General features: G+C 46.8%; 1 protein-coding gene across 1 annotated transcript; it reads left to right on the top strand.

Moving 5' to 3' along the window:
- The first annotated feature begins 5,503 nt into the window (after positions 1-5,503).
- Csrp2 (cysteine and glycine rich protein 2) lies at positions 5,504-24,334 on the top strand. Its single transcript, XM_048418814.3, has 6 exons — positions 5,504-5,659; positions 17,301-17,413; positions 20,115-20,283; positions 22,719-22,848; positions 23,444-23,537; positions 24,029-24,334. The coding sequence occupies exons 2-6, from the start codon at positions 17,302-17,304 to the stop codon at positions 24,103-24,105; spliced, it is 582 nt and encodes a 193-aa protein (XP_048274771.1). The 5' UTR covers positions 5,504-5,659; position 17,301; the 3' UTR covers positions 24,106-24,334.
- The last annotated feature ends 690 nt before the right edge of the window (positions 24,335-25,024 follow it).

Genomic DNA, 25,024 nt, shown 5'->3' with positions numbered 1-25,024 from the left:
ATAAGCCAGATGTGATGGTAGACATGCCTAGTCTCAGTATCCACATAGTCCCGCTATTATGAGATGGAGGCAGAAAGACCCTTTAAGCCCAGGAACGTGCCACCAGCCCGCATCCTGTACCAAGACATCAAGACGTAGCCCCAAATCAAACCAAGCCAGACAATAAGAAACAACGAACGCTGAGACAGTCAGCGGTTGTGAATTTGCGAAGTGGGAAAGTCAGGCGTGCTCGCAAGACCAGGGACGGTAAATACAAAGTCTAGAGGAAACGTCGACGTTTTTTGAGACAAGGTGGATGAAGGCTGAGGTAAGGTCGTCTGCTGACTGTGAATGTCAGTGAAAGCTACAGAGGAAAGTGCGCCAGCATCGGAGGGTTACGATAGCACAATGAAATGAATCGCCTTCTCACATTCTGAGTAAAGCTAGACCTCAACTACGACCAAAAAAAAAAAAAAAAAAAATGCATTCATGAGCTAGAAAAACTAGGAAGCCCTTGTGTAAAAGAAGACATAGATAACACGGTAGCAAACGATAAGAATACGAAAGGAAATTAGTTCTCACTGATGAGACTGGGTTAGAAAAAGAAACACGTATGAGGCAACGGGAGTCCATGGAAGATTTAAAAACACACCACTCTGCCAAGTACCTAGAACTAGAGCCTTGGAGCTCAGAATTTAAACATATGAAACTTGTTTCCTTGATCAGAAAATGCCTTCCAGAGAATCACTGTTGGGCCCTGGCATGTTAAAATCCCCACATTGCTACTAAACCTTTACTACACAATAGAGCAGCTGTGGTTGTGTTTTGTGTGGTTGTGTTTTGTTTGCTTTGTTTTGCTTTTTTGTTTTTTTGTTTTGTTTTGTTTTGTTTTTCTTCTCTGTTGTCCATCAGCAAATTCAGAACTTTCCCTCTTTGGTTAGCATGCACTAAAAAAAAAAAAAAAAAAAAATCCTCTCCAGCTAGTCTGGGTGGCTTCTAGGGAAGAACACTTGCCCTTAAAATAAAGAGGCCTTGGGCTTCTGTTTACCACCATATGACTGACAGTTCTGAGGGAAGGAGGCAAGAAATGAAAACAAGGGAACTATTTGAAAAATCTAAGCTCCAAGCACAAGGTTATAAAGAAACACAATCTTGGTTCAAGTTGCCTCAGGACACTGCCCTTGACAGGGAATTTTAGCTGAAAATTGGTTCCAGAAAAAACGAAGGATTTGTTACAAAGGTACCACGTGTCTTGAGTGGGAAAATGAAACTTCCTCCTGGAGATTTTATTGACTCCATTTTGCCTTCAAGTGGAAGGGGTCAAACAGACAAGGACTATATGGCAGTCAATAGGGCTCATTCTTGTCCACGAGGCAAATTTTTGCAGCTAACCTTTCTCAAGGCACACGGATTTCTTTCTCCTAAAGTCTCTTACTTGTTTTCGAGAACACTTAATACGTTTCTACTACAAAACCTTCAAGAAGGCATCATGACTGGTTAGCTAAGGACAACTTCTGTTTCTCAAAAAAAAAAAACAACCCAAAAACAATACAGGGTTTTATGATATCCGTTCCTCCTAATATAACAATCATTTGGTGAGCATTTCCTGTGGGCCAAGTGCTACGCTTGGTATTTTACATGCACCGCGTGATTTGTTCTCCTACAAGATGTATAGTATTATTTTACAGATGTGATGGTTTGAATGAGGATAATCTCCGTAGGTTCATGTATTCGAATGCTTAGTCATCAGCAAGAGGCACTGTCTGAGAAGGATTAGGAGGTGTGGCCCTGTTGGAGGAAGTGTGTCACTGGGGGTGGGCTTTCCTCAGCCAGTGTTCCTCTCTGTGTGCTTGCAGATCAGGATGTCACTCTCAGCTACCTCTCCAGTATCATGCGCGCCTGCCACCGTGACCCCTGTCATGAAGATAACGGACTAAGTCTCTGACTGTAAACAAAGCCCCCATTTTAATGCTTTTTTTTTTGTAAGAGCTGCCTTGATCATGGAGTCTCTTCACAGTGATAGAACAGTGACTAAGACAGCAGATAAAAACAGGACCAATAGGTTACTTATCCCAAGCTCACAGAGTGACGTTTTAGCTTTCCTTACCATAAATACCTAAGACAAATCAACTTGCACAGAAGGAAGGTTGTCTTATGTAGATTAGTGGTAGAGCACACACTTAGCAGGTGCTAGGCTCTGGATGGAACTCCCAGCATCTTGTAATGAAGGGACAAAGGTTTGTTTTGGCTTATAGTTTTGGAACTGTGGTAAAAGAACACAGCACATTATAGCCCAGAGCACATGGGGGATGAAGTTCCATGCTCTCCGGGCATCTTGGGAAGCAAACGGGGAGGTGCTATGGAATAATCCCGTTGTACACTGTGGAGATTTGTCACTTGGATTGGTTTCATTAAAAGCTGATTGGCCGGTAGCCAGGCAGGAAGTATAGGTGGGGCAACCGAACTAAGAATGACAGGAAGAGGGAGGGCGAGTCAGAGGAGTTGGTCAGACAGATGTAGAGGGAGCAGGCAATGAAGGTGCCGTGCTACTAAAGGTCACCACACATGGCAGAGCATAAATAAACAATATAGGTTAAATTAAAATGTCAGAGCTAGCTAGTTATAAGTCTGAGCTCTTGGCTGAGCATTTACAATGAATACGTAGTCTCTATGTCGGTTATCTGGGAACTGGTGGGCGGAAAGAAAAGTCTGCCTCTAGGGAGAAAGAGATCAGGATCTGCAGTCCCCCTTGAGGGAACACTCCTAATGACCTTAGATCTTCACCAGGCCCTACCTCTTGCGAGGGCCACCTGGTCCCACTATTATTGTAACTAGGGCACAAAGACTTTAACTCTGGCCTTAGAGTAGTGGTTCTTGTCCTCAGGGTGGTGACCCCTTTGGGAGTCAAACGACCCTTTCACAGGGGTTGCATATCAGATATCCTGCACATCAGATATTTACATTATGACTCCTAACAGTAGCAAAATTAGACTCATGAAGAAGCAATGATATAATTTTTTTGGTTGGGGGTCACCACAGCATGAGGACAGGTATTAAAGGGTTGCGGTGTTAGGAAGGTTGAGAACCTCTGCCTTGGAGGCTATTTCAGACCCAAGCTGGTACCCTGCAGAGTTGAATGTTGAAACCACAGATTCCACGAGAAAGTCACCCTTCTTCCGACCACCACTTCCATCTTGAAGAGCTAAAAAGAATTTGTTCATGTTCACAGCTGAAATTCAAGTTTAAACATTTGAATAAGTAAGCAATATTTTAAAATATTGATAGTTAAATGCAAATACATTAGAAAAAAATCATTGTACAACATTTCCAGAGTCATATGCACAGAGAACAAACAGCAGAAATACTTTTGTCTTAGGGTTTCTATTGCTGTGAAGAGACACCATGATCATAGAAACTCTTATAAAGAACAACATTTAATTGGGGCCGGCTTATAGTTCAGAGGTTTAGGCCATTGTTGTCATGGCTACACACAAGTAGACATGATGTTGTAGCTGAGAGTTCTACATCTGTATTGGCAGGAAGAGCGAGACACACTGGGCCTGGCTTAAGCATCTGAAACCTCAAAACTTACCCCCAAGTGACACACTTCCTTTAACAAGGCCACACCTCCAATAATGCTACTCCCTGTGAACCCGTGGGAGCCCTTTTCTTTCAAACCACCACAAGTTTCATAAATAGCTTTGCTTCACATGACAGGTTTTGGTGCTAGGATATAGGGACAGGTGTTAAGTTTCAAACCTATAATGGCTGAGGTGCCCTTTTAATATGTCAAAGCAGACCTGGCCCCCAGGTTTTCTCAGCATCTCTCTGTACCTTTTACAGGGTATGGCTGGCATATCCCTCTGTCTACCCTGAACTCTCCAGCCCAGGGGCTCTTCCCTATGTAATGCAGACATTTTGGTTACCCTTCCCTTTTGTACCTTCTGGCTGCTGTACGATGTCTTGTCCTTATGCTCCTCTCCCCCCTCCTCTTCCTCCCCCCCCCCCCCACATAGCCCAACTCAGTCTGGTCCTGTTCACACTGTGTCGGCCTCTGGCTATGCTCTCCCACACGTCTGTAATAAACTTTCTCCTCCACCACACCTAGGAGCACTCACGTCCTTTCCTTTTATGTATTTATTTGTTTGTTTTTAATTCATCAAATCGTTTGACAGAAAGTCTACAGGTCAGGTCCTGTGGCCCCTTCCACAAAGAGACTCGAGGTGACCTCGGGAGGGAAAGGACAATCATTTGCAGAAAAAGGAGGGTTTCTTAGAACGCGATGTACCCAGTTTTATTCAGCGAGAACAAAACCAAATTCTACTCGGGTAAGAACAGGAGAGCTGCAGAGGTACAGCGAACAGATTGGAATCAGAAGCATTGCCATATTTAGAAAAGCTCCCAGCAGGCGCCCATCCTTTTCAAACTCCTGCTACAGTCTCGAGAGATGTCAATCACGACTTGCCGTGTTTTTGTACAGTACTTGGTGGACAGAGAATCTAGCTGAAATGATGAGTTTATTCTGGATTGGGTCCAGCACACGGAATATACAGTATCATAAGCCAGGTTTGCACTTTCTTACACAGACATATAACTCAACCCTGCCCTCTCCCAAACAGGGCCTCTGGCAATGTAAGCGGGACTTTTTTTTTCCCCAAATGAAGCAAGGTGAGGGTACTGGCATCTACTGCCACCTAGCAGGTAAAGGCATTCTACAACGCCCCCTTAACCCCCACTAAAGAATCAACTACCCTGTTAATGGCGCGTCGTTGCGCCTGGATGGAAGGGGTGATTGATTTGTGACAGGAGGGAGAAATTTTGGTCACTGACTAACGGGTCACCATTCTTCAAATTCTTAGGCCGATCCACTGCTGGCAGCAGAGAACTGGATCACCAAAAGTCCTAGAATGTAACCCAAATAGAGATTTGCCTTTCTGTCTAAAACAATACGTCAATCACTCTCAAAATGAGGTTTTAGGTTCTTTCTGCTGTCAACGCTGGCAGCGACCTCCCTGGGCTTTTCTGACAATGGCAAACCGAAACCCGAAGCCGTGTGGCGCCAGGGTTTCTGCGTGGGTTGTGGGTTTCTTTCCCCCCAGCCACGAGTGGTGGGGAAAGCAAAACACTTGGGGAATGAGGTGTTTTCATAACGTCATTTGTTTAGTCTAGATGAGGAATGTTGCTCTTTCGCGACAGGAAAGCTGTGGATTCCAGAAACTGGAACTCCGACCAGAGACTATCCTGCACTGGGGGGGTCCTGCATCCCGGGAGTCCACCTAGAGGGTGGCGGGAACCCCGTGGGGCGACACCGATCTCGGGGGCTCCGGGTCGGTTCTGAGTGCTCAGGAAGTCCCAGACGCGGAGGGCAGGAACGACAAGAGATGGGGAGGAGACGCCGGTGCGCGGGAAGCCGCAGGAAGAGGCGGGATTCCGGTCTTTTGTCTCTCGGCCAGGGCTCGGAACCCGCTGCCTTAACCTAGCTCTGCGCGCCGGGGAGGAGGCCCTCCGAGAAGCCGCGGGGCGTGGCCGGGAGGTGGGCGTGGCGAACTAGACCACGCCCCTCTGGGAGTCTTTATAGGCGGGCGCGCGGACCCCGGCTGGTTTTTTGTGTCCGCCCGAGGGTTTCCTCTGTCCCGTCCTCGCTAGCTCCGCCCGTCGCGTGCTCCCGCCTCCCACTCGGGTGAGTCCTAGGCAGCCCGCCGCCCTGAGACCGGTCCCTGTCATCTCCACCCCGGCTCCTGATGGTGCTCCCACCCATCCTCCCACTTCTGTCCCATTGCAGGGTCCTCTAGCACGCCTGCTGTGTGCTACGGCCATCCCTGCCCTGGGACCTCGTGTCCTTAGGGCAGGTAAATCATCCCCCGTGACCTTTAATTTCCGATCCTGTTCTCTGGGGTAGAGGCGAGCTGGGGAGTTTCTCGTGGCCGCCCATTCTTCATTTGGAAGCCTCAGGCTCCCTCCCGGGGCGATTTTCCCTCGCCTTTGGATAGTAGGGGGTTAGAAGCTCCAGTCGGGGCTCCTTTACCCGGAGTGTGTGGATGACCAGCCCAGCCGACTTTTTCGGAAACTAGGTGGGTGCTTTTGGGGTGGTAGGCGCCTCCCCAGATCCCCGTACCCCAGTACTTCCCCTGAGGCATAACGGAGCTCCTGGCCATCGCCTTTGTTCGGTGGTCTCTGCCCATCATCACGGAATCTTAAATGTAGAAGAAACCAGAGTGAAATTCCAGTTGATCATTCCTAGGTTTCTCTGGTACTTTCTACCTTTCGGGGACAAACGGGAATGCGAAACTGCTCGGTTAAGAAATGCTGTAGCCAGTCCTAGAAGTCCCAACCTGGGTTCAGAGCTCAATTCTGGTGTAGGCGGTCCTGGGATGGAGGGAAATGCTCTCGAAACTTCTGCCCCCTTGGAAGCCAGGACGTTGAACTGCATCTGTTTACATGATTGCTCAAAAGTTTGACCTGTTTTGTTTGGACTGCAAAGCACGTACATTTTTCTTCGTTATAAATGCCTTTTAATACAGAAAGCAAAACATACGGGTTGTAGTAATTTTTTAACTTGGGCAGCAAAAATAGTTTAGGTATCGACTTTCCTAATCTGTGCTAAGTCTTTGCTTACATAAACATAAAGAATCCAAAAAGGACAAGCCCAAGGTGCATGATTCTTGTACCCAGATTCTTCAAGAAAGTTAAAGGGTAGATTTCAAAAGAGTCACACAATCTCAAAACTGCATCCGAGTGATATTTGTATTCCTATTCTCAGCCATTCATTCTCTTGTAGTTGTTACTGATAATTCCTTCTGTACCCTGTATTCTTTTTATAGCCAGGAAGCCATAGAAGGGCATATCCCAGACGTCCTTGGGATATACACTGGGAGCACTGTTTATTTAATTATCTTGAATATGGCTGGAGCACACTAGTTAACTGAATAAAGAAGGAAGGAGAAAATGAGGTGCAGGTGTGGGGAACCAATAGGTATTCGTTAACAGATTTTGTCCAAAGTGCTTGCCATAAATTGTTAGCAGATTCCTCCCAGTGTTTTCAAAACTTTGGCTGATAGGGAGTGTGCTGAAGACCACACTCAAAGCAGTACTGACTGGAGGACTGTCCTGGTGAAACTGCACCATCGTGGACTTGAGGAAATTTGTATCATTGTCAAAAGATAGCATAAATGTTGATGTAGAGTAGGGGCGCAGCAGAAAATGAGATGCTAGGTCCAGGCATAACCCTGCCAATAAATCGCTATGGAGAGCTCAACTCCTTAATGTTTGTTCTGTTACAAATTAGATGAATCACTTGAAATAAAGAGAGGGAGCCCTCTAAGGGAGAGGAAACAGCATGGGGAGGGTAGAAACGAAGTCGGGACTGGTTTGGTGCCCTTAACAAGTTAACTGACTGTCTGGTCTCAGTTACTTCCTCTTATGAAATGGGTGTAATAGCATACTTGCTAGGGGTGGGGTGCAGTAGTGTAAGGGTGGGAGGTGAAAAGGGTGTGTGTGTGTGTGATGTGTAAATCCCAGGTGCAACCCAGGTGTGTGTGTGTGTGTGTGTGTGTGCGCGCCTGTGTGCATGTGTGTGTAAATCCAAGGTCCAGCTCCAGGTGTGTGTGTGTGTGTGTGTAAATCCAAGGTGCAGTTCCAGGTGTGTATGTGTGTGTGTGTGTGTGTGTGTGAATCCAAGGTGCAGTTCCAGGTGTGTGTGTGTGTGTGTGTGTGTGTGTGTGTGTGAATCCAAGGTGCAGTTCCAGGTGTGTATGTGTGTGTGTGTGTGTGTGTAAATCCAATGTGCAGCTTCAGGTAGGTGTGTGTAAATCCAAGGTGCAGCCCCAGGTGTGTGTGTGTAAATCCAAGATCACACCCTGCACTTTTCTGAAACTTGAAATGAAATGGTTCTTGGTGGAAGTCGAGAGAGAGCTTCCACCTGAACCGCATCTCCCAATCCTTCCCCCTGCAGACCTTCAGAAGTTTCCTCAAGGCTCCATTCCTGCCTGAGCTGACATTTGCTTGCCATTTCTGGGTTTTGTTTGGGTGTCACCAGGCAAGGCATCCCCACTGTGCCTTGACTTCCTGGGGATCCTATTTTTGTGTCATGGGCCTTTTTTCAGTCCTTTGAAGTATCTAGACTCTTCTTCAAATGTGTGCTTTTTTGTTTTGTGTTGTTTGTGGTCCTGGGGGTGGAACCCAGGACCTTGTGAATCCTAAGCAAGGTCTCTGAATGTGGCTATAATTAGCCCTTTTTACTTTTCATTTTGAGACATGGTTTTGCAAAGCTTCCAAGACTGGCCTTGAACTTTAGATTGTCCTCCCAGAGTCTCCCAACTAGCTGGGTTTGCAGGTATGTGCTACGGTGCCTGGTCCAAAACATTTTAAATTTATAAGATACAGTGTGTAGGACTGAGTTAACCAGTCTCCAGATTTAGAGGAGTTGTATTTCTTACATTAAAAATCAAAATCTAGAGGAAAGTTTCTCATTCACATTCTAGGGAAGCAAGGCACAATTTTCTGATTGTTAAATTTTATTGCTGTAAGCCATAGAGGAAGAACAAACCATAGTGTGTTGTGTATGAATTACTTGCATTTTTTGATCCTGGTGGCCAACAGTACTAATTGCTTTTGATTAATACTTGAAGATCAGGCAGATTATGACACATGCAGGTGAAGGGACATGACAGTTAACTGTAGGGAAGGTTTCCTAGTGGCTTCACAAGAGAAAAATGAAGAGAGAATCGAATCCATGATAGTAAATACTAAGAATCTTTGCTATAGCCATAGATGACAGGGCCACCAGTTCTTTGTGGCTGGCAGTGAGCTTTGTTGATGTTCTAAGTCAAACCGGTAACTTTGCTTTCATAGTGAATTCATAGTTAATATCTGTCAGTGTTTCCATCCATAAAATGAGAATCATGGTAAAGCCTACTTCAGTCGTGAGGATTAAATTAATAAACTGCTTAACGTAAATGAATATGGTAAATATTACAGGAGCCTTTGTAATTACTTCTACCTGCTATGTAACAGACACTATAGTAACGGTTTAGTTTCAGAACTGCTTTATGATATAAATAAGCATGGTTTTCATTTTTAAAATAAGAGAACTAGCAGATAAGATACAATCAACCTTTAATCATTTGCCAAATAAACAGGAATCTTGGCATCTAAATCAAGGTCTCACTCCGTGTAAAGATCATGAAGATGATGAATTGTTTGAGTCATGAAGTATCTGGTCATATTCCCTGACCGTGGATTGCTCTGGCAGACGTTGGGTCCAGAGATTCCCAGCATAGCTGCATTTAACCATAGCACGTGACTGGGCAAGCACCGTTCACATCCGTGTCGAGCATTTTGTCGTACTCCCGTTGAAGGCGTTGTGGCAGTGTGGACATTATTTAAAAATGGAGAGGCCAAGTTTATTCAGGTGAAGGGAGGTTTCTTTCCCAGGTGAGATTAGACTTGGAAAATCACAGTTTGCGTGTGCATTGACGTCACTGAATGGGTGAATTCTGGGCGGGCAGGAATAGATTCCTGTGCGCATAATATGGGAACTCAAAGATGGAGAACTCTCGGTGGTTTGAATAATTTCAACCTTTAATGTTCTTGTGGGGGGAGAAAAAGAATAAACAAAAATAAAAAACAGGGTTGTTTTAGGGATCGCTTCAAAACCTGAGCCTGCTTTGCTACTTTGGAGTTCAGTGACCTCAGCAGTCACACGCAGTTGAACTTGGTGCCATATCCAGGCCCAGTGGTGTTTCTGAAGAAAAGGAGGCCTGAGTGGAGTTGCTGATGCTTTTCCAGGCCCTTTCGACATGCTGCCCCATTAAATCCTCCTCAGTTTCCAAATTACGGCTCAGGAAGTCGCAGCTCAGAGGTTAAGGACGTTGCTAGGATCACAGAGGTGGCATTTCAAATCTTAACTTTCACGTTCATTGCGTTGTACCAGGAGTGTCAGTAAGAGGTCTCGAGGTCGTGTGTACTACAGTTCCCATGGCAGACATTGTTATAGTAACCTTTAGTGCACAACCTGGGCTGAACTTAATCTTCCTCAGAGAATCCACTGTCAATGGATAGGCAAGATAAAACTTGTTGACCTGCTCAGTAAAATTAAAATCATGCTAAAAATCTGTTTATATAGTTTATGTGTTTGTGTGTGTGCGTGCTGTAAACATGTTTGTGTGGGCGTGCACATGCGTGAGTATGTGCGGGAGGAGGCCAGCAGGAGTGTTGGCTGTCTTCCTTAATCACTGTCTACTTTATTTATTATTTATTTTTCTGTGGTAAGGTCTCGCACTGATCCTAGAGCTCCTAAATTCAGCTGTGATGGCAGCCATTGAGTTCTAGAGAGCCTCCTGCCTCTGGTTCCTCAGGGTTGAGGCTGCACACACATGCCGCCGTGGCCAGCTTTTGTGTCCTTCCCCGGGAGCTTGTGCCACAGACACTTGCAGACTGCGCTGTGCCACCAGCCCTGTTTACGTATTTTTAAAAATCATTTTATGTATATGGGTATTCTGCTTGTGTGTATGTATGTGTACCACAGGTGTGCCTGGTTCCCAAGGAGTCAGGAAGAAGGTGCTGGATCCCTGGAAGTAGAATTATAAAAGGTTGTGAGCTCTCATTTGGGTGCTAGGAACTGAACCCAGGTCCTTTGGAAGAGTGCTTATAACCACCGAGTCACCTCTCCAGCCTGTGTGTAAGTCTTTGCCACCAAAGAACAAGTCTCTAAGAAACAGACTCTCCCATATAATTGTGTGTGGGGGTGTGTTTGTCCATGGTCAATAGTGTCTTTATTGCTGTCTACTTTATGTAGTTTTGAGACAAGGTCACCTCAGGCATGGAACTCACCATTTTTTTTAAGCTGGACTGACTGGCTAGAAAGTCCCCCAAGAGCCTATATCCTTCCACCCCTAACTTTGGGATGGCACCACCACCTTTTTATGTGGGTGCTGGAGATCTGAACTCGGGTCCTTCCTCATGCCTGTGCAGCCGACTCTTTGCTCAGTGATCCATCTCTCTAGCCCCTAACTCTTTATCTCCAGCTCCTAAACCAGCAGATGGTATAATGGCTTAATAATGCCTTGGTCTGGTTTGGTTTGGTCTCATGCCTGTGACGTGGGTGCTCCGTGAGGTCCACCCTCAGCCCCCAGGATGTAGTTGTGGAATTATATTTAGATTAAGTGTTTCCTAAAGAGCAAATAGTTGCACACTTAGAAGCCGCCTCTCCCCTAGAGGAACCTACATACAGAAATGAATTCAGACATGAGCTGGGTGAGGCGGGGAGGTCAAGCGCCCTCATAGGCAAGGGTTTGGAGGATACAGAGAGAATGGACAGGTGAGTATTATAATGCAGTTTACACCCTCCTCCCGTCCTGGTGGCCTAGGCCCGACATCCCAGCTTCTTGAGAGGCTGTGTCAGGAGGATCACAGTTGAAGGCCTTCCCCAGCTAAGACCAGGTTCCCAGCCAGCTGAAACCACTTAGTGTCTCAAAACTTTTTAAAAAGTATTAGGCTGGGGAATACAAGTCAGCAGTACAGAATGAGCCTAGCATGTGGAAGGCGGGGGTTCAGTTCCCAGTAACACACACAAAAGTTGAATATTGTGAAATGAAGCCAGACACTGTCATTCGGGTGTCTGCTGTGGAAACCTTGTCCTACCAAATTCTCAGAGCCCTGCAAAGAAGGTACTGCTGTCCCCGTTTCTCAGGAGGGCAATGACAGACGCTGTGTTGGCTACACGGCTCGGGTTCTCACTTCATGGTTACTCAGTCAGGGTTTAGTGTTGGAGGGCCAGGCTAAAGATTTGGCTTTCTTAGAAGGAGCCAGATGGAATGGTTAGCAGGTTACCAAGACACGAAGGAGCCTCTCTTGGCTCCGCTGTGTTTACCAGCTGGAGCAGCAGCAGAAAGAAGTCTTAAGACTGGGACGCGGTGAAGTCTGATATCTGTTTCACAACAGCTTTCAAATATAAGCTTTGCCAACAGCCGTTGTACTAGGGCAGTAGCACTAATTGATACCTTTAACGAGCCCCTCTTTTCCCAAATGGGGCTCAGGATGAGGCCGGTTTGTGAAAAATTCCCCCTTTGAGAGAGTAGACAGTAGCCAGGTTTCTAGGGTAACGGCGAAGTGTTTTGTGGGGAAGCATTTAAAATCTGGATTTCTGCACAGCGCCACGCCAAGATGTTAGTGTTAAATCAGGTGACTTACAAACTCCGAAATGGGGGACACGTTCACTTAAACACACAGGTTCGGCTCTTGGATACCAACTACAGAGCCAGCGGTGTAAGGGTGCCTTGACCCACAGGGCAGATGGCTCATTGGTGAAGAACACTTGGGATTTGGTTCCCAGGACCCAACAAGATGGCCCCAAACCAGCTCTAATTCCAGTTTCAGGGATCTGTTGCCCTCTTCTGGCTTATACGGGCATTGCATCCATGTGCTGCTTGGACATCTGTGCAGGCAAAACACCCAAATATATGAAGTAAAAATAGGTCTTTCAAAAAATCCCATCAAAACATTATGAATGACTTGACCCATGTGGTCACTTTGGAGGTCTCAGGAGTTACCTAGAGAAGGGCAGCTTCACACCAGGTGAGTCAGGTGAGCCTCTAGTCACGGCTTAGAAGGGTAAGTCTCTCGGATTTGGATTGGTGCTTTAGACCGAGGAGAAGCAGGAAGGGTAAGGTTTCACATGCGCATTTCAGTCTAATGCAATGGGTAAATTCTCATCTTGGAAGTTAAGGGAGAATCCAAGAAGAAGACGCCAAGCCGAAAAGGCCGGTGTTTGGCCTGCGCCGCAAGACGTATGGGAAGAGGGATTTCATTTGCGCTCTCGACACTCTGTAAATGAGCCCGCAGGATCGGGGAAAGGCACGCAGCCCAGATTGCTCAGCGCGGACCCAGCCTGCTGTGATTAATGGCAGCTGTTGCAGAGAAGCGCAGCCAAAGGCTCGGAGGCAAAATGAAGCCTTGTGTTTCATAAAAATATGCGCGGTGACGCCAAGAGTGACAGACATGGAAAGCTATCGTAGCTTCTTCTGCCGGATTCAGGTCCTGTCGGTGGGGGCCCTGAGCCCCCACGTGTGCAGTTGAACTTCATTTCTATAGACAGCCAGTGCTCTAAGTGGGACCATCGTTCCACTTCCCCATTTAATGTTCAGGGATGAGGTTTGCGAGGGATGGGTCAGCTAAGGGCTTCCTCGTCTTTGTGGCTGTACCACTGCGAGGGTTTTTCTTACCGATGTTGGAGTTTTACCTTGGCAGTGTCTTGGTCGTGAGAAAACTACCCTTCCCAGGTTATAAGACAAGCCCAGCATTGCACACACGCACCCAAAAAGTCCAAACCAGCCTGTCTTCCTGCACTTTGTCCTGCAGAATGGGTATGCATGCAAAACGGGGTCGCAGGGCAGGAAGCACAGCCGACTCCGCTACCCATCCGCTGTCCTGAAACTGAGTACAGAAATCCCACCGAGGCTTCCTGGTGATGCTTCTGCCTACACTAGAGAAAAGGTTCTCCTAAACTCCTTACGAAAGGCCGCAAGACGGGTGGGACTTTAATGTTAGACACAGCCGTATGAACTGGTGGCCACGGGACAAGACCGAGATGCTGCAGAAGTGGGAACACTGGGGACGTAGGAACAGAATATAAGGCCTGGGTATTTCCTGAGTTAGACATAGTCACGCTTGGCTGCTGTGGACGCACGGGGGAAGGAAAATGGACTTAGCCGTGAATTTAAAGTCCCCGTTACCACATAGAGAAAGGGGCACAGTAACTCCATAAGACGACTAAATCCAGACTGCTTTTCACAGGAGAGAAAGAACAACATAAATGTTCAATTGGGTTTCTTTCTTTCTTTTTAAAATTATGTCTGAATGTTACTCAAGGACAACTTAATCTGACTTTGGTCTTGCTGGAGCTCTGTTTCCTCATTGAGACCGCTCCAAAGATAGATAACAGAATCAAAGAAAGCTGGCTGGCAGGGTGAGAAATTGTTTGTGTTTAATATGAGGGACACACCTCGATCATAGGAGTGCCTCAACAGCCAAGTGTTCACCTATACACCTGGACTGGACCTCTGTGCTCCTTAGGACTCACGAGGGAACCTTGGGCAGATGCCTCTTGTATCCATAAGCACTGCAGAACCCAAGTGGGCAACCTTCCAGACAAGAGCTCTCTGTGTCACTGGTGGTACACTTGAGAGGCGAGCCGATGCAGGCTGTTGGATCTCGCTCCTATTTAAGTCTCAGTCAGGGTTGAAACAGTGAAGGACAAGGCACCAACAAGAGGAAAGGCCGAGTGGATAGCTTCACAGCAAGCCTTTAACCGCAGTAGACCCATGGAATGCTTTTATTCCTGTCTGGGCGGAAGTAGCATTTGTTTTGTTGTTGTTGCTTTGGGTTTTTTTTTTTTTTTTTTTTTTTTTTTTTTTTTTTGCAAATCGATACCTAGGACTTAGTGGTAGCGAGTGATGTCGGTCTTGTTTTTGTGTGGAGGAGTGTTGATCTTGCTCACTTCAAGGAACTGGCTCTGATCTCACGTGGTTTGAAAAGCAGATTTAACGGCTCATGTAAGTGAGGCGATCAGGAGGAGCTGGAGTACAGCCAGATCAGGGGTTCAGAGACTACGCACGTCTCTTCCTCTCTGCTGGTTCCTTAGGCTCTTTGTTTATAATAGCCAGCGCCCCTACTCTTTATTCACCCCTTTTTAAAGCACGGTTCTGGGTTCCCCTCTCACTGAACTGGCCTGGCAAGAGGTTTGGTGTTCATACTTGGTTGAGGGTTGCCGTGGAGTGAGTGGTTGCTTTGGTCCAGAATGCGTGTTGTAACCCAATCCCCTATGTGACAGTGTTGGGAGGCAGGGCCCTGCAGAGACACTGAGGATTAAATAGATTAACACCACTATAAAAAGGTTCCGGGAGTGGGTTTCCTTTCTCGCTCTTCTGCCACGCAAAGAGTGTCTCTGTATTGAAGACACCGCCTTAGAAACAGAGACCAGGGTCCCACAGCAGATGCCAAACCGGCCAGCATCTTGGTCTTGAACCTTCCGGTCTTCAGAACTCCCAGAAAATACATTTCTGCTTTTAACAAATCATCCAGGCCAAATCTGTTACAGCAGTCCCAAACAGGCTAAGACCAGCAGAGCCAATGGCCCGGAAATGAGTGCACTCTGGCTGTGTGTGGTGACGCTCTACACAGGAATCCTACTGACATGACCTGTCTGCCTCAGCGAAAGACTCTGGCGTGATCCCAAGCTCCTATAGGAGACACTAGACCAAACAAAGACGCTAGGGTGCCCGGATTGTTTCTTAGCAGACAGTGCACATGTCAGTGTTTTGAGACAATCCAGATACATTCTGGTTGGCCAGAGCCCGTGTTTGTCTAGCTCAGCGCGGAAGCCCCTTCCTCCCGCCTTGAGATGTGGGGCTCATCCTTTCTCGCTGTTGCCGAAGACACGCGCGTCTGTCCGTCAGCCCGCGCCATCCATTGCTGGATCTGCTTGCCTTGCCTCCGTCTCTTGGCCCAGTTGGTGGCCTGTTATCGTGCACCAGGAGTGGGTTTTTCTAAACCAGGAGCACTGCCATTTTCAAGATGAGTACTTTGCCTGTGCACACTCCTGGTCATCTTGGCAGAACACTCATTCTTTGTTTTGGTCTGTTTTCCTTTGGTATCACATACCCGAAGCTGGATTACACTATCAAGGCGCTTGTCTCGGCTGACACTCCTGGTGGCTGTGAAGTCTAGGGTTGTTTATCACAGAGCTACGCCCTGTTCCATGTGTGGCAGAAAAGTGGCAAACAGGTGTGTGTGTTCGTACAGAGAGGTGTTGTCTAACAGCCCTCTCTGTTGGGAGAACTAAGCTCTTCCCTCTGTGTGTGAAATAGTGGAAACCCCCCCCCCCCTCGAAGCCAAGTGCCTACCACTAGGAACCAGCCCTTAAAGCTGCCACCTAGAAATTCCAGGAGCTTGGTGGACACTAATGACACTCTAACCATATAATCACGTTTCTAAATGCTCGCCTGAATTTTGGCTTGAACCGGTCACTTCTAAGGTCTGTCAGTGAAGAGAGATGTTCTTTCTATGCTACTCTGGAGGGAAGTGTACTTCCAGGAGAGGGACAGGGTACCCACTGCAATGATGAATTGTATGGATATTTAATAAAGGTCTCATTGGGAAACCGTATAGGGTTCTGGACTTACCTTAATGGTTCTATGGGAATCCATCCTGTTTCAATGTTAAAGATGGAAGTTCCCCACCTCCCCCACTGATCAGGACTTCCGTGTGTTCTAATTAGGTTTATATTTGTAAGGAAATGTCAGCTTTTGTAACCAGCCATTTCCTAGAGAGAGAAGCAACACACCCAGAAACTTAGCAGCAGGCAAAGGGCTCTAAATACTTTTCACAGAAGGGAAAGCCAAGAAAAGGGTGGGGGGGAGGGGGGTTGGGAAAGAGATTGTTTCCGTGCACTGGTAGACGGCAGGCTGACTTGGTGCACTGGCTCAGACAGCTGAGAATGCTGGCATTCAGAAGTCGGGCCATTAGCGCCCTCCCAGGAGGCCACTTTGTTAAGGGGGATTAGAGATGTTGCCATAATTCATAGGCAGTCCGGGCTTAACCTTCTATTTCCCATCACATCAGAGCATGCTCGTAGATTGTCCCCACATACTTTCAGCCCCTGCGGAGGGAGGGACTTGGTAGCTAGCGTTTTCTGTCGGCCTGACAAACCTGCCGGGCGGGGGGCAACTGTTGGCTGGACTAAGGGGACTTTGGGGTCAGTGACGCGCACCACATCTTCCTTGGCAGTCATCCGCGGGACTCCATGTTTGCAGTTGTCCTAGGCACGGTCGGCGATGCGAGCTGTCATTGGATGAGCGCTAGCAGGCACACAGAAGCATGTTCATCGCCTATGTACTTTACATGTAAAGAACTTAATGTTTTTACACTGAACTAAACGTCTGTGTAGCAAATGGCTCTACTTTAAGATTTCCAGCTGAGTTTTTAAAGGGTTCATTAAGAAGTGGGCGTGGGAGGGGCAGTGTCTGCCTCTCCTCCCCCGGGTTAATTCCTGTGGATTCTTGCGGCTTATTCTGCATTCTACTTTGGTGACCTGACTCTTCCACTGAATGCAAGTCCTTTGTCTTCTAGAAAAAGAGAGGCTGCCTGGGCCCGTTTCCTAATGAGAGCTATAATTTGGGAGAGATGGGGCTATGCTGGAAGGACGCAGGCCTTTGAAATACGTGGTTCGTGACGGAGCGCCATCTACGCGGTCTCCTGGCTTAAACAGCCCGTAGGGAACTTGGAACGCAAGCGCAGGGCATCCTAACGCATCCTTTGTTCCGCAGAATGCCTGTCTGGGGCGGTGGAAATAAGTGCGGGGCCTGCGCCAGGACCGTGTACCACGCCGAGGAGGTGCAGTGCGATGGGCGGAGCTTCCATCGCTGCTGCTTTCTGTGCAGTGAGTATGGTCCCCCTCCGTCTTTACAAAAGCCTGTGTCTAAAAAGCCCCAGCTTACTTATGGAAGGGAAATAACTCTAGCTAAGAGTAATACTTTAGAGTGGCAAGTTGTTTTTACGTTTCTTTAGTCTTAGGACATGGAGTGCCCCGCAATCTCCTGGCCACTGGGCCTTTGCATTTCTTACCTGTGTCCCTGCTTCAGTGAGGGCCTGGTGGCAGCTGGGCAGTGGGGCAGCTACCGAAGTTTCTGGCACGCCCTGTGTGTTTGGCTTGGTTTTGATAAGTAAGTTGATCTTTCCCCGTTTCTCTTACTTGATCTTTCCCCATTTCTTTTCCTGGCTGGGTTCCTTTCTGACATGTTCTTAGCACACCAGAGGCTTCGAGCTGTTTCTACAGAAGCTCACATTTGACCTTCCATGACCTTGTTAGTTACTTGTGGTTATTGGTACCCTTCATTTGGGAGAGGAGTGTAGGTCACCAAGTGTTCCTAGGGGCATGATGGGAATTACCATTGTTTGTTAGGTGCGTGGTAGGAAGTATGACGCACAATGACATATATCTGTGTGTTCTGAAGAGTAAACACCCCATAATAATAGAATCAGGAAGAGAGAAGCCCGCTTCCAAGCGGCAGCCTCGTGGCTTGAGAAAGCCTCCTCCCCATGAGTCAAATGATGGGAGTTTCCTTAATGAAGAATTTCATGTGTGCAGAGACCTGCCTTGTTTACAGCGTTACCCCGTGGAGAGTACTGTATGGTAAATGCAATACACAGTCCACATTTTAAGCATGAATCTACTGGTCCAGGCGTGGGAGCACAGACTTTTAAACCCAGCAGTCAGGAGGCAGACATGGGCAGATCTCTGAGTTTGAGGCCAGTCTGGTCTACATAGCAAGTTCCAAGGAAACACTGAAACCATGCCTCCAAAAGCTGCTTATACTAATTAAGATTTAAACTTTAGGGAAAAGCTTTCAAGTGTGGCTTGTCTCGCTTCCATGGATGCCAGCATTCAAGCTGTCTGGACCAATGTATACACAGCATGACTGCTTCCCAGAAGAAAAAAAAAAAAGACCTAACGGAACTGTGCTTGTAAAAAGGAGAAAGATTACACGTCTGTGTCTTGTGACTTCATAATGGCTGTTCCACAGATTTGGTTGAACTGTTTCTTTTCTGAGGCCATTCTGTGATTTCTTTTTAAAGGGAATCTGTATTTCATTCAGCAGGCACGGAACTAAGCAAAATGTTGGAACTCTAAAATGCAAAGACTTTAGAAACCGGTCTCATTTTCCTTTAGGTTAAGCCCCAATAATAAAATCTGTGTTCATTTGCTGTCTGTCAGGGTTTTCGCTGACCAGTTTTACTCTTTCCTAATACTCAGCTGACGGAAACCTTTCAGGGTAGTTCAGGGTCACCCGCAGATCTCTGAGGATTCCCTGCAGAGCCGAGGGCTGAGGTGGGGAGGGGCTGACAACAGCAGCACATCGTGGTTTTGAACCTGTGCTGGGGTAATGTTAACATGCATGGGTGTTTTTCCTGTGTGCCATCGCGAGTGTTTCCCAGGCAAGTGCTCTATCCATGAGCAATATCTCTAGTCCTAATATATATGATTTTCAGAAGAGGCTTTGTATGAACTTATGCTGTGTTAAGGCTTAAGGGCTGGAGGCTAACATCGTCTAAGCGACTGCATTTTAGCACTGAGCCTGAAGTCCATAGTAACTGCCATTTATTCTTCTAGAGAACACTTAGTCTAAGATATTAGAAGCCCTGGCAAAGCAGCCAGCCAGCCAGCTGTTCTTCTGCTCCTCTCCCCACCCCCCCTTTTGAAGAGGGTAAAATTCCTCTCTAGTCCACTAAGCTTTGGTTTCCAGCTGCCTGACTATGCCACCAGTGAGTTCGCGCACGAGGTTGGTTTTTTTTTTCTTTTCTTCCTTCTCAAGCTGATTTGAAGGTTTAGAAAGTGAACTAATGTCTGCACAAAGCATGATGACATTTGGCAGTTTTATGAAGTGGGGTGGGTAGAAATGTCTTGTGGTAAGAAATCCATCAAGAAAGAATGCATTTTCCTTTGAGACAGGGAAAACAAATGCCGGCTTCAAACCGCCTGATGAGTCTCAGACCCGCTCGTCTCTGCCGGGGAAGTTGGAAGAATGAGGGTTCCTTTTTTTTTTTTTCATTCTAGAGATGAAAACTAGAATTTTGGATTTAAATCTTTATCTGGAATGCGCTTTTAGGAGAGAGGGGGCTGCAGAGGCAGCTCCGAGGCACTCACTACTCTTGTTCTTTATCGGGTCGTGATGCAAATGTTTGGTCTGACCAGGCAGAAAGAATGGGTGCTGAAGGTTGAGAGGAAGGTTTGCTCTCAGCAGGCGGGTTCTGTGTGGTCACGTCGGAATTTCGGATGCTGAAATTCTGACATTCTTGTGAAGCAGGTATCATACGTACCACAGAGGAAGGTTACTGAACCTGTAGGCAAAGGGGCTGCTGGAGATGCTGGCTCATGACTTTGGGAAACCATAGGATAAACTGGAGGAGGAAGACAGCCTTTGTCATTTGGACACACCCACTTTTTTAAGATATATGTTATACATAATACATAGTGTATATTACACACACACACACACACACACACACACACACACACACACACACACGTGCACACACATATCGTTAAACAGTGGTTAAAACCTAACTTTCCTGACCCCTAGTGGTTTGCAGGAAAAATCTAGACAGCACAACGGTGGCAATCCATGATGACGAGATCTACTGCAAATCCTGCTATGGAAAAAAGTATGGACCAAAAGGCTATGGGTACGGCCAGGGCGCTGGCACGCTCAACATGGACCGCGGCGAGAGGCTGGGCATCAAGCCAGAGAGGTAAGAGAAAGCTTGCTATTGTCTTAAAAGTGGGTAGAACAATTGCTATTGCTTGGGTGCCAGGAGCCTGGGAGTGTCTACATATTTAGCTTAACCTAAGCAAGCAAGATGTACTATAACCTCTACTAAATGCTAATGTAAACTCTGTGACATTTTTTAATGTCAAAATATTGACAGTTTTGTACTTAAAGTCTTAGCGCATATCGCAGGGACTTCTAGCCGTGGTTTTATCAGGAAAACGTAAGTCTCAAGGAAAGTGCCTCAAATTAACATTCCATAGCACTCTGAAGATGAAATATCATGAAATAAGTGTCTGAATAATGAGATGGTTCTCGTATGTAATTAAGCAGCCCATGGAAAGTCCTTAGTCACTCTTTCCTCAGGAAGTTACTGTCTTTAACTTAAAAATTGAAACAATTTCCTGTTCCTGATTATTTGAGGGACCAATACCAAATGACCGGATTGCTAATCTGGTGAAGTTAATGCTTCATTTCATGCTGGGTAATTTCATGTGGAATTGCCTCTCCCTGTTCTCTTCCGTTCCTCTTTCCCTGATTGTGGACTAGGTCTCCAGTATGGTCCAGGAACCACCATGACAGCCCCTGCAGGCAACTGTTAAGATGTGCTGTACTTTTTACACTCGCCTTTTAAGCTCATTCCTGATTCCTAAGGTTCAAAAAATTTTCAAATTTTTGTTTTCAAAATACATGCTACCTCTAAACCTCTACGTCAGTGAAAACTAAATTCATCCATGACCCCCAAAGTCAGCATTTGTGCCATGATCGGAAAAGCACGATGACCAAGCCGCTCTTCCTGCCGTTTCTCTTCCTTTCCAGCAGCGAGCAAGCTGTGCGCATGCCCACAGTACCGCTCTACCCCGGCCTTTTCCGTCTTGGCGGGGCCACGGTCTGCTTTTCCTTTGGACCAGGTTTAAGGATGTCCTTTCCCAGAAGCCTCTCTTAATGACTCAACACCCATGACTTGCCTTTTTATACACAGATTAAAGAGCTTCACAGGGGTCTCCATGAGTGATAGCACTGAGGTAAAGAACACTATTCTTAGGGCAGCCAGTATTTTCAGGCCGGGCTTACAATTTACTATTTTTTTAGGCCATCAGCAAGTAAATAGCATCCAAGCCTCCCTTTTTATCTGTAATATGAAGTATCCACATCCTGTGAAGTTGTTAAAAGCCCAGAGGGAGGTGATCTGTGTAAAGTTTTTTTCTTTACGGTTCCGGGAAGGAGGGCAAGATTTCTTTGTGTAGCCCTGGCTGTCCTGGAACTGACTGTAGACCAGGCTGGCCTCGAACTCAAGAGATCCGCCTGCCTCTGCCTCCTGCGTCCTGGGATTAAAGGCGTGTGCCACCACCACCTGGCCTGTATAAATTTAATGACTATGTGTAAATTTTTTCTTGGGACTCTAATCTTCAACTGTTAGATGCCATTTTTAGTAAGTTCTTAAGGATCACCTTTTTAAAAAAGTAACTGTATCCGTAGGCTGTGGAAATGTTTTGAATATACACCATTAGGTACAACTGAAGAACCATACTGTGGATTCACACTTTGAATCACACACACACACTATTAAAGACTGCTATATATATGGAACAATTCATGCAGAAAACTTCTAAGTGACTCAAAAACAGACTGTAGAGAGATGAAAATCAGCATTTTTTTATTAAGATTTTACCTGACTGTTGTGTGCTTTAACACTGCATTACAGTGCAGGGCTGCCCTGCAGTACACCTGACTTCAGGTTCTAAAAGGCCCCCGTGGCCAAGAGGATGCTTTGCATGTTCTAGTGAGCCTGCTTATGACTGGGGAAAACAGTCGTGCTAAATATGATTTACCCTCAAAACCTGTAAGTGGTGACAAAAATACCATCCTGACACAAGACAATGTAAATAGGAAATGTAAACAAGAAAATGTAAAAAGCAAAACAAGAGGAGCAGGGAGATTCCCAGAATTTCTTTCCCATGACGAAAACAGTTGACTCACACTTCACCGAGATATACTGAGCAAATAATCTGTAAAAGACGCCTTCCTTTCCCAGTTATGAATAACTTCTGGTAGTCAGTGCGTTTGCAGGTATTTTTAACTCCAGCCAAGCACAAAGCTAGCAGTGATCGGATGGACGACTGTTGGGGAGAAAAACCGTTTAGACAGCGGGCAGTGCTAGGGATTGCGTAAATTCTGTTCACCCCCAGGGAAAGATACTTAAGTTCCGGGTTGAGCTTGCCGTTTGCTAGTACCAATGAATCTCCACACAGGCTAAGTTAGTCCACCTGCGAGCACCTGGGCTATTATATCTTCCTTCTGCCCGCTGCGCTGCGGCACCCTGCAGGCTTCTGACACTGCCAGGGGCTAGTGTGCTCCTCCTTAGCTTATGAGGACATTTGGGGAAACCGGGCCTCATTCTTTTTCCATTTCCTCAAGTGCTCAGCCGCACAGGCCTACAACAAATCCAAACACTTCTAAATTTGCCCAGAAATATGGAGGTGCTGAGAAGTGTTCCAGGTGTGGGGATTCTGTCTATGCTGCCGAGAAGATAATCGGAGCCGGAAAGGTAAGCTGCTATTTATAGCAGGTAACAGTAAGCCCCTCACCCCAACCCCACCCCTACTCCCTCCACCCCTACCTCTTGCACTATTACCCCCCACACACACACACACCCGTCTCCATTTCACACTTAGGCAATGTGTTCTGGCTTAAGATTAAGCTTCTCCAATTGAATTTCCACCGGAATCACTAATTTATGGACGCGATAGCCATGCGTAACCGTCGTGTTTAAACAAACTCTTTTTCATTATTTCTCTATTTTAAAATGCCCAACTGTGACCACCAGCTCTGTACAGGTTCTGCAGCGCGATCAGGGCCAGGCCATCGGATGCTCAGTAGATACCTGGCCCTGGAAAAATACCGCTTAGCTCCTTAGAGCTGCTAGGTTTTCAGTCAGGAAGGCGGCAACTTCAAAGCAGCAGACTAGGTTTGCAGCAAGGCTAGAGACTGCTCGCTGGCAAACAGCCCTTTGTGCTGCCCAGGAGGGTCAGGTCTAGCATGGGGAACTTGCTTGTGGGTTGAGGTTCCCCAGCCATTTGCTGCATTGATCAGACCAAAGGAAACAGGCCTCTTGGATGTCCTAACACATCTGTCTCTTCCAGCCCTGGCACAAAAACTGCTTCCGATGTGCCAAGTGTGGGAAGAGTCTCGAATCCACAACTCTGACTGAGAAAGAAGGTGAAATCTATTGTAAAGGTAAAATTCCTTTGTTTCGGCTCTTCCTTGGTAGAGCACAACCTTTTAGGTTAATGAGGCATCTGATATAAAAGAGATAGAATGTAGTGTCATCGATGCAAGAGGTGTACATGGTGCTGACCAGACCCTCCCATTCCTGTGTGTAACTCCCCCAAGGCTGGGAATCTGGCCCAACACTAAAGCGCTTAAGTAGCACATTCCCAAGGCTGAGCCCGGTCTTTTGACTTCCTGCTTTAAACCAAGCATACGCACGTGTGAAGGTAACAGACATATAACTTAGCTGGACTTGATGCTTGTAACTCAGCAGGATCGTAACTACTGTGGGAATTCCTGGCCTTGCTGCACACAAGGATGCTTGTAACAAACACACTTTATATCTTAAGCTGACCTCTGACAAAGTCTACAGTTTGTTTTGAAATGTATGGACATTTGTGGCAAGCAATGGCAGCAACTGTTAATGAACTCTCGACTGCTCTCCCTCTCCTTTGTAGGGTGCTATGCAAAGAACTTTGGGCCCAAGGGATTTGGCTATGGTCAAGGAGCAGGGGCCCTTGTTCATGCTCAGTGATGGTGTAAACCCAGAATGAAGCACCGTGCACACCGAATCGTCACTACCAAACACAGATGACTTACGGCACTCACTACTGTGAAACTCCACCAGCATGCGGCACTGTGCGTCCACCCCTCTCCCTGCACAGGCAGGCTGGACCAGGCAGCGCTGCGCCCGCCCGCTCGCTCGCTGATTCACTAGCATTTAAGAGCATTTCTTTTACATTTGAAATAAAGTTTCGGTTTGATTTGGGTGCCTCTCTGAGTTAATCTTCTGGAGGAGCTGTTGTGATTTCAGTGGGAAATCATTTGGTTCCTTCCTCCGGTGGAAAGTGCCGTCCGGATACAAAGCCATCAACGTGTTAAATAGACAATTTAAGCATTAGGCTGACATCTGCACTGTGCATGTTGAAAAAAATCATTTTTATTTCTGAGAATGACTGGTTGGGAGTAGCTTGGGGTGGGAGTGGACTATCCTCTTTTGAAGGTGTGGCCACTGGCAGGTTTCCATGCTCAACACCCATACACAGGGGCAGATCTTTTTATCTGTCAAGATGTCTTGACTCATGGTTGCCAGGCATCACCATCTCAGCTCCTCAGAGCTGGCAGTCAGCATTGCAGCTTCTCTTCCCTTCTGCCCCATTATAGGCTGGTGGTCGTTACTCTTCTTTGTTGAGGTAGTTCCCCAAAGCGTAGGTGGAAATCGTCTACATTAGTATCACCTGGGTATTCGTGGAAGACTAAGGAGCTGGCTCAGTCCATGTGCAAGCACAAGTATGCTTGGGTCCCCAGCACCCACTGCTGCTGAAGCTGTTGCAGTGGTACAGGGCTGTAACCTGGGTTGGTGGAAGGGGTCCCTGAGCTCCAGGTTCAGCTGTCTCGAAAATAAGGGGATCAAAGCAAACACCCCATATCACCCTCTGGCCTCCACAAGTCCC

The sequence above is a fragment of the Myodes glareolus genome, chromosome 26, assembly GCF_982192425.1.
Source record: "Myodes glareolus chromosome 26, mMyoGla1.1, whole genome shotgun sequence".
NCBI classification, from domain to species: Eukaryota; Metazoa; Chordata; class Mammalia; order Rodentia; family Cricetidae; genus Myodes; species Myodes glareolus.
The sequence above is the reverse complement of the archived record's forward strand: the minus strand, read 5'-3'. Positions and strand labels throughout refer to the sequence as shown.